This window comes from Trichomycterus rosablanca, chromosome 5 (assembly GCF_030014385.1).
Source record: "Trichomycterus rosablanca isolate fTriRos1 chromosome 5, fTriRos1.hap1, whole genome shotgun sequence".
Lineage (NCBI taxonomy): Eukaryota > Metazoa > Chordata > Actinopteri > Siluriformes > Trichomycteridae > Trichomycterus > Trichomycterus rosablanca.
In genome coordinates this window covers 16,427,565-16,443,618 of record NC_085992.1, presented here as the reverse complement: position 1 = coordinate 16,443,618, position 16,054 = coordinate 16,427,565, and the positions used below count along the sequence as shown (strand labels likewise).

Here is a 16,054-nt window from a genome sequence, read left to right as displayed (position 1 = left end):
AGCTGTAGCTGAAACTTTGAGTTTTGAAAGTTGCACAAATTACAGGCTTATGTTCATGTATTTTTGTTAATTATTATTTATGACTTGATGACCTGATGTTTCAGGTTGCCTGTTTACATTTTAAAAGTAAATTGATTTATTTTTGCATTTAAAAAATGTTAAACTGTCCTGTATGCAAGGAATACAAATGTACAGTTTGGTTTAAGAAACATGTCTTATTTAATCTAATATGTATTTGTTTTTGCTCTTTGTTAAAGCAAAAGTATTTCTTATCCGATTACTCGATTAATCGCTGGAATAATCGATAGAATACTCGATTACAAAAATAATCGATATTTGCAGCCCTACTTGCACAGAGCCCTGACCCCAATACCACTGAGCTGCTTTGGAATGAACTGGAACATCAATTGAAGCTTTCTTGACCAGCATCAGTGCCAGCCATACAAATGCTCTTTTGACTAAATAGGCACAGATTCCCACAGACATACTTCAAAGTTTTGTGAGAAGAATTCTCATAAGAGTGGCTGTTGTTATAGCTGTAAAGATCACATAGAGGTCACTCTATTTTAATACCATAGTAAAAGCATGTCTGTGTGTTTCGGTTTCCCACAGGATGGTCGTGTTGTGGTGAAGGCATGTGAGGGCCTGATGCTGCTGGTCAGCTTGCCCGAGCCTGTAGCAGCTAAAACACTGACCGAGAGCACAGATCTGTGTGAGCTGCTCACGAGTCGCCTTGCTGCCTTCTACCAGGCGTTGCCGAAGTCTATGGACCCACTGGACATCGAGACCGTTGAGTCTGTTAACTGGGGGTGAGGCTGAACAATTCAAACAATTCATGGTATTTGAAATATGCTCACAATATTAGTTTTTATTAAAATGATGTCCCTTGTTTCACTTGAACACATTATATGATTAAAAGTATGTGGACGCCTGACTGTGAGCTTGTTGGATATCCATTTCCAAACCTATGAGCAATAACATGGAGTCAAACTCTCTTGCAGCTGTAACAGAGCCTGTTATTAATCCACAGATTCAAACCTGAATATGTAGGGGTAGCGTCCACATACTTTTGAGCATATACATACACGTGCGGACGTAAATCTTGTTAATATGGATTAAAATGGATATGAAATTATTGGCACACTGAGAATTGTGTGTTTTTATTTATCTATTTTCAGGCTAGACGTTTACAGTCTGAAAGAAGACGCTACAGCTTTTACTGGGAAGCGAGCACTCATTTCCTTCTTGTCCTGGTTGGACTTTTGTGATCAGTTAATAAAGGAGGCCCAGAAGGTAATCATAAAAGCAAATCTGACTGTAGGCATATAGGATGGTAGTTTGGCCAACCGGATCTTATGCTTTTGGCCCTGTTTACACCTGTCATTGGAGTTTTAGCCTCACACTGCTAGCCACCGTTACCGTAATGAGATTTGTTGAGAACACCCTGGCAAAAAAATCGGACTTGGGTAATCACTGAAGTTAGTCTAAAACCCACCCCTAAAACAGCAGAATTGAATCCACATGTCTTATGAAGTAGAAAGTCTCATGGGAAGCATCACAACACTTACGTTTGATTTCCTGGCTGCATGCTTAAAGGCATCCTATGTGCTACAAAGTGTGTAACTATACGATTTGCAGTGGATTAATTAGTCAAGTCAAGTCAACTTTATTTGTATAGCGCTCTTTACAATAGACATTGTCTCAAAGCAACTTTACAAAATCCAGGACCAACAGATACAAAAACCCCTGTTGAGCAAGCCGAGGGCGACTGTGGCAAGGAAAAACTCCCTGAAAATTACAGGAAGAAACCTTGAGAGGAACCAGACTCAGCAGGGCCCATCCTTCTTGGGTGGTCTGGAGGAAACTTAAAATAAATAGGATTTACACACATCATAAAAACACAGAATGAAATGAACTAAAAGTTATAACTGGCAATAAATAAATAAATTAGGGCTGTCGTTTAACGTGTTAAAATTTTAATCGCGATTAAAACAATTAATCATGATTTAAAATTTTTAATCTAACTTTTTATTTGGCTGTTTGTGCCACGTAAATCTGTGTCTCTGTGGTAATGAACTGTATTTCAGATGAATTTGGATGTAAAGCGCATGAACTGTACACAGAACTGGATCACACTGGACTGTATAAAGCAGCATGTATAAAGTCCGGGGGGTTCTGTCCGGATCTGGTTTTATACGGCCCGCATATTCTGTTTTAAACTGCGTTACTTGTGACCCGCCAGGGCAGTCAAACAGAAAAAAGCTGTTTGACGAAAAACTACTTTTAGCGGTTTTCACTATTTTTACTTGTTGATGAAAAGATGAATGGGGTCCTTCACATCATGAACTCAACCACTCACCTCACGCCAAGGCATTTTTATTGTATTACAGTTTTTTCATTAAGTACAATTAAAAAAACTGTGCATTAAAAATACCAGAGGCAGATATTGTAACTTCTGAGCTCCTAGTTACATCACTGGTGTTGCATCTAGAAATGGTTCGTGCAATAAAAATGTGCATAACTGTTCAAATTTTGCTTAAATATTAGTTTGCGATTAATCACAATTAACTTGGCTCTTTAATCACGGTTAATCTCGATTAAAATTTGTAATCGCATGACAGCCCTAAAATAAATAAATAAAGAATAATAATAGAGTTATTATTCGGTTTAGTCTTCAATAAAGACTGTAGTGAGTTTTTGTCATTCTTGGTGCAATTACGCCAGACCCGTCACATCCGGCAGGAGCAGCATTGTTGTCTTGGCAGTCTCGACTTCAATCCTTAACCTTGGCGGGTAAACAGGTTTCCATCAGAATGCCCTCGGGGTAAAACAACGGAGAATGTAGTTAATAATGTACAATGCTAGTTGAGTAAAACAGTTTTACAGAGAGTTTTAGACTCCGGCAGCCCTAAATATTACAGCATAACTAAAAGGGAGAGCGTGCAGGTAACAAGGTCATGAAGGCTTTCATAGACCTACTATGTAGTTTACAAATATGCAATTAGGAACACAGACCTTTTTAATGTTTTCATAATGTTAAGATTTTTTTAAATACCATTAAGTTCATGTAGCCTTACAGCTGTGTTTATATGGACACTGATGCGTCACTGCCGTTAATTTCAGTGAGTAAGATCCATTGGCCGAGTGTCCACTTCGATGCGTGATGTGACAAAATAACACTGCGTTGTCTTTCAAAGGTGACCAGGTTTGCTTTTTTGACGGGACGCTCTGCGAATGAATCCCTGTCATGAAGGTCATAGAATGAAATGACGAAGCTACAAAGTGTTTACACTCATCAGTAAATTCTTATCCAGTTGACATCTTATATCCAGTATAAACTAATTGAAATGCCATTTAGTACGTGCTGTGTGTGTTTATACACAGTCATGCCAGAGACATGACCAAAAGAAACATGCCAGCAATGCTCGTCTATTTGTTTTCTGATGAAGGCTAAGAAAGTTTAATACCAGTTTATGTTATCAGCCTATTTGAGAAGTCAAAGTTCAACATAATTATCAGAAGATGTAGTTGCTTGGGTTTATTTCTATTCTTTCATGTTGCTTTGTAGACAGCGGCTTCAGCTTTAGCCCGAGCAGTCAGAGAGAGTTTCTTTGTCCCGGTGATGGAACCGCAGCTCATGCAAACGTAAGTGACCCCTTTACACACATTCAAAAATGTACAAAGAGGTTCAGCCTAACTCGCCCTGTTTATATATGCTCATAGAAGTCGCCAACTGTAGCCAATCCTGACATAGTAGTATCTTGTGCCATGTGTGATTAAAAGGGGTCTGTGTGTACAGGTCAGAGGTGGGCATCCTGACCTCCACTGCGCTGTTGAATAGGATTATCAAACAGGTGACTTCAGAGGCCTTGCTGTTGGAGACTGTGTACTTACTTCTGGGTGAGGATGTGGGTCCCGAGACGCCTGCCAGCATCACTCAGAATCCACTGAGGCACAGACTCATTGGGCACTGTGATCACCTCTCTGACGAGGTAAATCTTTGCAACCCGCAGTCAGGGGTTGTATTTATACTTTACTTTCTAAAGTTTACTGGAGTGAATTGTTAAGCTAACTGGTGTTCACAAGTCCATGATGTAATGGGGGTACAATTATAAGGTGACAAAGGCCAAATAACTTATTTATTACCATGGAAGAAGAAGTCAAGTCAAGTCAACTTTATTTATATAGCGCTTTTTACAATAGACATTGTCTCAAAACAACTTTACAAAATCCAGGACCAACAGATACAAAAACCCCTGTTGAGCAAGCCGAGGGCGACTGTGGCAAGGAAAAACTCCCTGAAACCTTGAGAGGAACCAGACTCAGCAGGGCCCATCCTTCTTGGGTGGTCTGGAGGAAACTTTAAATAAATAGGATTTACACAAATCATACAAACACAGAATTAAATGAACTAAAAGTTATAACTGGCAATAAATAAATAATAATAGAGTTATTATTCGGTCTAGTCTTTAATAAAGTCTGTAGTTAGTTAGAACCATCTCCAAGCACAGTAGATTTGCAGTTTCTAAATTTAATATAGATGTCACTGTTTAGATGGCTCACAAGACAAAAGTCTTTTTTTATTCAACTAATCACAAATAAGTCCCCTGGATTATTATTATTAATGGAACATTAACTATAGCTTAATGTTATATTTAACTTTTAAGCTGGGTGGCACAGCAGCAAAGTACCCTATCCGAGGTCTGAATATCAACAGTGCTATCTGCCGGTCATGTGTCTGCATAGTGTCCTCAGGCTGAAACAGCCAAGCCAGGGGGAAGTGCACTAATCAGTGCACTCACAGTGCCATTACCAAGGTCAGATAAAAAACAATAGGAGGGTTGCTGGTGTTGCCAAGTTTATGCAGACAAGATACGCTGTGATGAACCCTAAAGGAGCAGCCGAAAGGAACAAAAGGTTCACACAGGGAAGGGTGATTTGACACAACAGAAGCTCATTTCTACTGTTTAGTATCAAAGAGGTGCTGGGAACCTGTTAGGACACATGGCATCATGGACTCCATGAAGTACCAGGGGATTTAAAATGAAAATCAGTCTGCCTTTAACAAGAAGCTAAAACTAGGTTGTTAGATCCAGCAACAGGACGATAATCCAGAGCAAGTACAAAAAGCACCTACTGCCCAAATGAATGGTTGGTATTTGCTATTTTTGATCACGGTAACATTGTAATCCTGTTTTTTTTTTGGGTTGGGGGTCATGCACTTGGTGTTCCAGGGAGAGTAACCGATTTACTCTCTGTGCAGATCAGTATCATGACGTTGCGGCTGTTCGAGCAGCTACTGCAGAAGCCGTGCCAGCATGTGCTGCAAAACCTGGTGCTGCGCAACCTCGAGGAACGGAACTACATCGAGTACAAGGCACAAGAGGAGCGAGAGGAACGCGAGCACATGGAGAACGGCCAGCCGCACGATTCGGTGTAAGAATGATTTACACACTCTTGTAGAACATTTTTGTCATGCCAAGTGACAAAAGAAACCTCAAACTGTCACGGTATGTCATTGTTCAGTCAAGGCAAGTTTGCATTGTCATGGTCTTAAATTAGAGGCCCCCATGCGAATTCTTCTGTGGCTGGGAATAACATGGAAAAATTCATTAAAAATAATTTCACTTTCTTCTCTTTGAATCTACAGTGATTTAGAGGAGGACCCACTGTTTTCAGATTTGTCTCCAGACACCAGGCTGTCCAGCCCTGACTGGCTGAGCTGTTCACCGCCACCCAGCATAGAACATGCAAAGTCTGATGGGAAAACGGAGGTGCACAAAATTGTTAACAGGTTTGTAAGCTGTATAGTGTGAATCAAAAAGTTTGAGCATTGTGTATGGCAGGGTTTTTCAAACTTTTTCTTTTTTTTTAAGCGGCCCACATTTTGTCCATGATTTTTTTTATGCGACCCAGGCAGCACAATGCATCTTGCTCTCTTTATACAGGATGTAACATAAAGCCTCCACAACGGGGCATTCGCGCACAAGTTTGAAAAACCTTGGCGTATGATACTGTTTTTTTTGTTTGTTTGTTTTTTAATGTATGCGCCAATGTTTTTTGGTGCAGAGTAACAATTTTTGTCAGGTATTATTTATTTATTGTATTTATATTAGGGCTGTCGAAGTTAACGCGATAATAACGCATTAACGCAATCTCAATTTAACGCGATTTAAAAAAATAGTGCCGTTAACGCAAATTCTATACAGAAAAAATGTACCTATACAGGCAGTGAGTGCCATGTAGAATTACATCACGAAGACCCGCATTGTTATGTTTTGTACTTAACCACTAAATACAAATGACACTAGTTATGTGGAAAACGAGTTTGTCTTTATTGCTTTATCCACAACTTGGAGCATCACACTTAAACATAACACGCCGTTACCCGCTGCTCACCTGATGCACATATCAGCTCAGTGACGTACAGTGGTAACGTGATACGCAGATCACGTAAATGATATATATCACTCGCATGATAATAATAAGCTTTTTTTCTCTCTTAATTTTCCCTGACAAGTGAAAAACCAAAATATAGCAACCTTAACATTATGAGGAAGAATTTCAAAGATATTCCTTTGCAATACTTTATCATTTCAAGAATATGATACAGACTGACCAACACTATTAAGCCAAATCAGCATTGAAAATTGACTTTACTTTTAATAGCCTTCTACAATGCTGGTGCTTCTTAAAACTGAATATTTTCTTTTAAACAGAAGTGTTATTTAAATGCTATTAAATTGTTTTCCAACAAAATCCGCCCAATTTGGCGGATAACCGCCCAATCTGGCAACACTGGAACGCGTTATTATTATCGCGTTAACTTCGACAGCCCTAATAAAAACGTATTCTGATATCCAGTTAGCAGCGTAGGGTTTATATAGCAGCAGGTAGAATAAGGTGCAAAAACAATCCAATATTGTGCAAAGATGCAAGTAATATAGTCGCTAGTATGAGTTGTCAGAACCCAGGGAACAAGACTGTGTTGATTGTGAATGAGTTTTTGTGTATGTTAGTGTATGTATCAGCCATAACAATAAAACCACCTCCTTTAAAAAAACCAAAATGCGATTAATCGCGATTAACTATATGAAATTCTGAGATTAATCGCGATTAAAAATTTTAATCGTTTGACAGCCCTAATTTATATATGTATTTATTTGTTTATTTAGGTTTTTTTATTAACCAAGAATTAATTGTATATATGTTTAATTGTTATGGTGTCAAATAAGCCATACATTTTACTTTGATATGTTAAAATTAGTACATTAAATATACAGTAAAATAGTTTGTTTTTTGTATTAAAATGTCAAATGTCTTAGGTTTTGTCACTGTTAATTTAACATTTTTATTATTAATTGCTATTAGTATATTAGTGTATTGTTATAGTAGTTTACTTAATATTAATATTATTATTACTATTAATAGTAGTAGTATTTTTGGTATTATTATAATTAAAAGTAGTAGTATTAACAATAAAACTGTTAGTAGTTTTGTTTTCATTATAGTTATTATTATTATTAGTAGTAGTAGTATTAATATTATTATTAGGGGCCATCAGTTTAATTCAGACTACTGGTGAGATACTGGTGAAAGTGGTTTTTGTTTTTTGTTCATTATTCCTCTAATTGCATCCATTTATCTTTCTCCGTTAACCCTTATTTTTCCAAGCCTAAGTAGCTTTTCTAGTTAATTGCTTTTTCCATTAATAGTGTCTAAAATTTGAGCTTCTGGATTAATTTGAGGATTCATCTGTTTGTGTTCTTTACCACAACACTTGGGCGGCACGATGGCTAAGTAGGTAGCACTGTCGCCTCACAGCAAGAAGAAGGTCCTGGGTTCCTGGGTTCAAACCCCCAGGTGGGGCGGTCCGGGTCCTTTCTGTGTGGAGTTTACATGTTTTCCCCGTGTCTGTGTGGGTTTACTCCGGGTGCTCCAGTGTCCTCCCACAGTCTAAAGACATGCAAGTGAGGTGAATTGGAGATACTAAATTGTCCATGACTGTGTTCGATATAACCTAGTTGTGAACTGATGAATCTTGTGTCATGAGTAACTACCGTTCCTGTCATGAATGTAACCAAAGTGTAAAACATGACGTTAAAACAAACAAACCACAACATTTAAGCATATGTACTTTTTTTCTCCTCTCTGTCATCCAGTTTCTTATGTTTGGTTCCGGATGAGGCTAAGTCATCCTATCAGGTGGAAGGCAGTGGCTATGACACGTATCTAAGGGATGCCCACAGACAGGTGAGATCTGCACCTCCTCCACTGATTTTTACCCTTTTACAGTAGTACTGATTTCTTATGTTGTGCACAGTGTGCAAGCCATCAGAAGCTTAGAATGCATGTTAGGTAAAACAATGTGCAGTTTTGCTAATAGTCTTGAGCTACATCGTTATTTTCTAGAAGTGCTTATGTTATTTAATTCTTGAGAAGTATATAGTTTGTGGACACCTGATCATACGCTTCTTGTACATCGCATTCAAAAACAATTTTTAGTAGTGTTCAATGAAAAAGCTGCATATATTTAGTTAAGTGTACAGTGTATCACAGAAGTGAGTACACCCCTCACATTTCTGCAAATATTTTATTATATCTTTTCATGGGACAACACTATAGAAATAAAACTTGGATATAAGTTAGAGTAGTCAGTGTACAACTTGTATAGCAGTGTAGATTTACTGTCTTCTGAAAATAACTCAACACACAGCCATTAATGTCTAAATGGCTGGCAACATAAGTGAGTACACCCCACAGTGAACATGTCCAAATTGTGCCCAAAGTGTCAATATTTTGTGTGACCACCATTATTATCCAGCACTGCCTTAACCCTCCTGGGCATGGAATTCACCAGAGCTGCACAGGTTGCTACTGGAATCCTCTTCCACTCCTCCATGATGACATCACGGAGCTGGTGGATGTTAGACACCTTGAACTCCTCCACCTTCCACTTGAGGATGCGCCACAGGTGCTCAATTGGGTTTAGTCCATCACCTTTACCTTCAGCTTCCTCAGCAAGGCAGTTGTCATCTTGGAGGTTGTGTTTGGGGTCGTTATCCTGTTGGAAAACTGCCATGAGGCCCAGTTTTCGAAGGGAGGGGATCATGCTCTGTTTCAGAATGTCACAGTACATGTTGGAATTCATGTTTCCCTCAATGAACTGCAGCTCCCCAGTGCCAGCAACACTCATGCAGCCCAAGACCATGATGCTACCACCACCATGCTTGACTGTAGGCAAGATACAGTTGTCTTGGTACTTCTCACCAGGGCGCCGCCACACATGCTGGACACCATCTGAGCCAAACAAGTTTATCTTGGTCTCGTCAGACCACAGGGCATTCCAGTAATCCATGTTCTTGGACTGCTTGTCTTCAGCAAACTGTTTGCGGGCTTTCTTGTGCGTCAGCTTCCTTCTGGGATGACGACCATGCAGACCGAGTTGATGCAGTGTGCGGCGTATGGTCTGAGCACTGACAGGCTGACCTCCCACGTCTTCAACCTCTGCAGCAATGCTGGCAGCACTCATGTGTCTATTTTTTAAAGCCAACCTCTGGATATGATGCCGAACACGTGGACTCAACTTCTTTGGTCGACCCTGGCGAAGCCTGTTCCGAGTGGAACCTGTCCTGGAAAACCGCTGTATGACCTTGGCCACCATGCTGTAGCTCAGTTTCAGGGTGTTAGCAATCTTCTTATAGCCCAGGCCAGAGCCGTAGATAGAGAGAGTTGCGACACTCCTTGATCTCGCCGCTACGCGGTCACGTGGTTCATGTAACCCTCAATAGTTCCAAACAAACCCGGCGCTGTCATGTTCTCAAATGGGACAGGCAGCAGTAAATGAAATATTAAACGGCAAATAATAAACATTTGTACAATTTCTGGGTATTTTCAACTGCGTTTACATTTACTGCATCTGCTTTAATGTCAATTTGGTATATAAAGTGGAAGATTGATGTTTATAATGACTTGTTAATAGGTCGTTCTTGTTAACACACAGTACATTATATTAGCATACATTACATAATGCGATATCCTTAAGTAGTAGAGACAATATACAGTATAGACATTAAAGTTTTTTATGTTTTGATTTTTGCATAAACTAATCTCCCTTCACTTTCCTGAGGATTCATAATAATAATCATTTTTGCTAAACACTAAGTCATGTGCTGGATTCATAAGGTTTACCTGCACTGAATGAACAGATTGATAAACACATTACCGTACCAAAAACATTATAGTGCAGGTACATGAAAAAGCATTCATTCATCTCTTATTTCATGAGTGATTAATAATTGATTCCTACATGTAATACATTAATGAATTCATTATGAATATGCACTAGTTCATTTTGTCTAATGTAAGTGGTGGACAAGGTAGACAAACCATGTAGTTGAGTTAAAGTAGAGATATCCAAGGTAACATATTACTCCAGTAAAAGTAGTAGTAAAAGTAAAAATACTCTTTACCTCCACTAAAGTACTAAACTAAATTTACCTTCAAATGTACTTAAGTATGAAAGTAAAAGTATAATGATTTATTGTGGTTCTAATGTTTTATGATCATTTCTGTAACAAGAATCTTGATTAATCAACTCATTTTAGGTGAAAAGACTCGTGTGTCATTAATTAAGCTTAACTGACTAAGCTAAATTGGGTTATACCTATTAATTAAGATAAACATGTAACATTTAGTGCTGAGCAAATGCTAAACAATAACAGTATTAAGTATATTAATGACATTAAATTCATAATTTTTTTAAAACAAAGCAACATACAGCTAAAAATGTTTGATAAGTAGTGGAAATGAATGGGGCTCTATGGGTTGTTTGGAACTATACAGAGCTCCACAACCCGGAAGCTGGGCAGAAAAAATGTCCCGCCCCCTTTCCAACGGTTCCCTATGGGAGTGTCGCCACTCTGTTCTCTCTACCGCTCTGGCCCAGGCCATCTTTGTGGAGAGCAACAATTCTATTTCTCACATCCTCAGAGAGTTCTTTGCCATGAGGTGCCATGTTGAATATCCAGTGGCCAGTATGAGAGAATTGTACCCAAAACAGCAAATTTAACAGCCCTGCTCCCCATTTACACTTGGGACCTTGACACATGACACCAGGGAGGGACAACGACACATTTGGGCACAATTTGGACATGTTCACTGTAGGGTGTACTCACTTATGTTGCCAGCTATTTAGACATTAATGGCTGTGTGTTGAGTTATTTTCAGAAGACAGTAAATCTACACTGCTATACAAGTTGTACACTGACTACTCTAAGTTATATCCAAGTTTCATGTCTATAGTGTTGTCCCATGAAAAGATATAATGAAATATTTGCAGAAATGTGAGGGGTGTACTCACTTTTGTGATACACTGTATGTTTTTGTACAGTTTCGAGACTACTGTGGCATCTGCCTGAGGTGGGACTGGCGCAGCAGTCCAAAACCAATAGAGAAGTGTAACCTGGACAGCCCCTTTTATGAAGGACACTTTCTCAAAGTGCTTTTTGACAGAATGGGACGGATCCTCGACCAGGTGCGTTTTTTTAATTTGTCGTCATTACTATTATTATTATTTTGAAGAGATTCTGACCGGCTGATATCACCACTAAAATTATGACCCTAGATTTTACTACTGATACTAGTTTTGACACCCCCAGCAGGTGTGATGAGATCTGTTCTGTAGTTGATTATGCTCTCTCTCTCTGTGTCTGTCCAGCCATACGATGTCAACTTGCAGGTGACGTCAGTGTTATCCAAACTGTCATTGCTACCACATCCTCACATGCATGAGTACCTGCTGGACCCCTACATCAACCTGGCACCCGGGTGCAGATCCCTCTTCTCAGTCATCGTCAGGGTAACACTGTTCTAATATCATTATGTGCTTGTAGTAAAAACTTGAGATTAGTACACTGTGTTGAAAAATATGTGGACATCTGAACGTGGTTTAATATCTCATTTCAAAACCATGACCATCAGTGTGTACTTGGGCCCCTTAGCATCAACAGCAGCCTCAACTCTTCTGCCAGGAGTGTGTCTGTGTGAATTTGAACCCATTCAGAAAAGAAAACGTTTGTGGGGTCGGGCAGTTATCTTAGATAAGGAGTCCTGGCAATTCATCACTAAGATATTCGACAGGGCCGAGTTCAATCCTTGTTTTGTGCCCATGCCAGCAGGACCTACTTCAACTGTTGTCACAAAGTTGGATGCATAGAATTTATTTGATATAATTGATTTCATACACCTGTTAGCTTTGGTGTCCACATATTTTGACCAAACAGTTTCTGAGGAGTATTTACTCATATTCATGTTTCTGTCAGGTGGTTGGTGACTTAATGTTAAGGATCCACCGGATTTCTGATTTCACCCCTAAATTACTCCTGGTGAGGAAGAGGCTTCTCGGAATGGAACCAGAGGGGTCAAGGTATCAATTTTTTTTGATTACATTTTATGGAACAGGAAGTGTTGGTTCTTAAATAATAACCTGCAAGACTGTAATGACGAAGGCATTGTGTAACTTCATTCATATATGATGTAGAATATCCATATATGGACATAAGATGGGAACGTTTATATGCTTTGTTTTCAGCTGTATAAATAATGTGTGAAATATCCAATAGATGCTCATGGTTTGGGGAATGGTGTGGTATTACCAGGAATTACTACCTGGTCTTGTGATTAAAATACTTAATACTTAAGCATCCTATAGTGTTAGCTATTAATTTATAGGTGAATTTCCTCCATACTAGAAAATTACATTAAAAAAATAACAACCTGCATCACCTGGTTGCTAAGAAACAGTTTTTTCTTCACTTCAGCAAACAGTATAATTATAAAGAATATATTTTAAATAGGGCTGTCGTTTAATGCGTTAATTAACGCGATTGATAAATATGTGTCTCTGTGGTAATGAACTGTATTTCAGATGAATTTGGATGTAAAGCGCATGAACTGTACACAGAACTTTACAAACACTGCTGTTAAATGGATCACACTGGACTGTATAAAGCAGTAAGTCCAAAGTCCGCGGTGTTCTGTCCACACCGGATCTGGTTTTATACGGCCTATTTTAAACTGCATTACTTGTGACCCGCCAGCGCAGTCAAACAGAAAAAAGTAATAAATTATTGTCGCTGTCCGATGAAAAACTACTTTTAGCGGTTTTCACTATTTTTACGTGTTGATGAAAAGATGAATGAAATCACTCGATCTTTGTAACGAGTATTTCTATTGGCTGCTAGACCTGTCCATCAAAACCTCATATCGCCGCCTCCCTTCCGTCAGGTACTGTTTGAGACAGAAGTGAAACTGCGTAATGTTTCATCTCTACAGTTTATTCAGGTTATTCTATCACATGGTTATAAACATGATTTATATTTGTGATGTTTGTAGTTTTTTAAAAACACATTTGTATCTGATATTTATATGGACTAAGCGTTTACATGGACTGTATTTATTAACACTTTTTATAGCTACAGTCAATAACTTATATATAATGTCTGGTAACTTCATTGTTTTAGGTATTTATAGGTGTTTAAATGGTAATTTATCATTTAATTCTTTCTGTTCAGCCATCAGCATATGCAATTTGTTGAGGGGGCCCAACTTTTTTTTTTTTTTTTTTTTTTTTTTTTTTTTTTTTTTAACTGGGGCCCATGAGCTCCTAGTTACACCACTGGTGTTGCATCTAGAACTGGTTCTTGCAATAAAAATGTGCATAACTGTTCAAATTTAGCTTAATTATTAGTTTGCGATTAATCGCGATTAATTTGGCTCTTTAATCTCGATTAAAAAATGTAATCGCATGACAGCCTTAATTTTAAATAGTTGCTCTCAACAATAAGCTACACATGAAATTACTTATTAATTAATTCGTCATTCTGGTCTTCTGAATATTATTAGAGTGAAAGGTAATTCCCCTTATGATGGTTTTTCTTCTTTAGTATTGATCACATGACATTACTGGAGGGAGTCATCGTCCTGGAGGAGTTCTGCAAAGAGCTGGCCGCCATCGCATTTGTCAAGTTCCATGCGTCGGCAACCACGTCCCCCTGATCGTCCACCCGCTCTGCCCTGGGACACAGGCTTCGTTAGTGCAGACAGGCACAGAGTGGACAGCAGACACAGGAACCATCCAAACCCCATTCATCCTGCTGCTGTCTACAGAACCTACAGAGGATGGAGTACAGTCATTCAACTGAGAACCAACAGAGGAGGTCAGGCAGAAAGGAGGAAAAGCTCAGAGGTCAAATTTTCCCAGCTGTGACAATAGATGATGGTCGTAGTCGCATTTAGCATGCACATTCTTATGCTTTGTTGATTTTTATGTTCACTCAGTCATCTTTTACTTTTATTTGCAATGTGCAGCTCATTCGCTTGTTTTTTTTTAATGCTCAGCTTTTAGTCTTACTTGGATCTAAATTCGTTTTAATGGAGCCTGTGTTTTGTCTCGGACAGAAACACTTGTTTTATTTAAGTTCCGGAAAATGTTCGCAAAGATCAGTTTTAGCTTAGCTGCTATTTCCAGGCTCTGAAAAATGTATGCCAAATAAAAAGAATTGTGAGGCTGCGTTTAAATTTAGGGACCGGTGCTGTTAACCTTCACACTGCGCTACCTTCAGTCGGTCTGCTGCTCGGTTTGGCCATCTTGCTGCTGCGTCCAAAACCAAATCGAGTTACTTTGACCCAGGTTTCCTCTAAGCTTTTAAAGTGCCGCCAATGAGACACTGTTTCTTTGATTTATCTGGAAGAGAATCATATCAGTTAGCTCATCGAGGAGTCAACTCTTTTAGATATCAAATGACTCTTCGTTTTATAATGTCATATTTTTAACCATCTGGGAATTAAATGGTTGAACAAGTAATTATAGATACAGTGTAAGGATGCATTGCTGTTATTATAAAAAACAATTTGCATTCATGTAATAGGGCCTAGAACAATCTATGATCTCCTGACAGACTGATTTATTTCCTTATTTATGAATTCATATGATAGATTCCATTATTAGCATGAAAGCCCAATTATTGACCCAACTATTATTTCAGCCCAAAGAGGAACACATGCACTGATTAGCCATAACATTACACCAGCTCCTTGTTTCTACACTTACTGTCGATTTTAACAGCTCTACTTACCATATAAAAGCACTTTGTAGTTTTACAATTACTGACTGTAGTCCATCTGTTTCTCTACATACTTTTTAGCCTGTTTTTACCCTGTTCTTCAATGGTCAGGACCCCCACAGGACCACCACAGAGCAGGTATTATTTAGGTGGTGGATCATTCTCAGCACTGCAGTGACAATGACATGGTGGTGGTGTGTTAGTGTGTGTTGTGCTGGTATGAGTGGATCAGACACAGCAGTGCTGCTGGAGTTTTTAAATACTGTGTTCAATCTATTAGACACACCTACCTATTTGGTCCACATTGTAGATGTAAATTCAGAGACGATCGTTCATCTATTGCTGCTGTTTGAGTTGGTCATCTTCTAGACCTTCATCAGTGGTCACAGGACGCTGCCCACGGGGCGCTGTTGGCTGGATATATTTTTGGTCCAGCAGTGACAGTGAGGTTTAAAAACTTCATCAGCACTGCTGTGTCTGATCCACTCATACCAGCACAACACACACTAACACACCACCACCATGTCAGTGTCACTGCAGTGCTGAGAATGATCCACCACGTAAATAATACCTGCTCTGTAGTGGTCCTGGGAGAGTCCTGACCATTGACGAACAGCATGAAAGGGGGCTAACAAAGCATGCAGAGAAACCGATGGACTACAGTCAGTAATTGTAGAACTACAAAGTGATTTTATATGGTAAGTGGAGCTGATAAAAGGAGGTGATTTTAATGGAATGGCTGCTCGGTGTATGTTGCACAGTGTAAAATTTGGCGTAGGATTGGCGGCATTTTTCTCAAGTAAATAAAACATGATTTTTATGCAGCCTATATAATTACAGCAGTGGTAACGTTGTAAACTCAGGATACAAATCAAATTGTGTATAAAAAAAAAAAAATAAAAATTTGTTTTAACACTGTTTATTTTATC

At 38.9% G+C, this 16,054-nt stretch overlaps 1 protein-coding gene across 1 annotated transcript in view; it reads left to right on the top strand.

Annotated features, from left to right (window-relative positions):
- fhip2a (FHF complex subunit HOOK interacting protein 2) overlaps window positions 1–14,358 on the top strand; it is a 31,224-nt gene extending 16,866 nt beyond the window's left edge. The window contains exons 7-17 of the mRNA XM_062994947.1: window positions 613–809; window positions 1,179–1,293; window positions 3,569–3,645; window positions 3,800–3,992; window positions 5,264–5,436; window positions 5,651–5,794; window positions 8,163–8,253; window positions 11,393–11,536; window positions 11,720–11,860; window positions 12,324–12,427; window positions 13,947–14,358. Coding sequence (XP_062851017.1) covers window positions 613–809; window positions 1,179–1,293; window positions 3,569–3,645; window positions 3,800–3,992; window positions 5,264–5,436; window positions 5,651–5,794; window positions 8,163–8,253; window positions 11,393–11,536; window positions 11,720–11,860; window positions 12,324–12,427; window positions 13,947–14,058 — 1,491 coding nt within the window. The 3' untranslated portion in view covers window positions 14,059–14,358. The remainder of the gene's footprint in view (window positions 1–612; window positions 810–1,178; window positions 1,294–3,568; window positions 3,646–3,799; window positions 3,993–5,263; window positions 5,437–5,650; window positions 5,795–8,162; window positions 8,254–11,392; window positions 11,537–11,719; window positions 11,861–12,323; window positions 12,428–13,946) is intronic.
- Window positions 14,359–16,054: the final 1,696 nt, after the last annotated feature.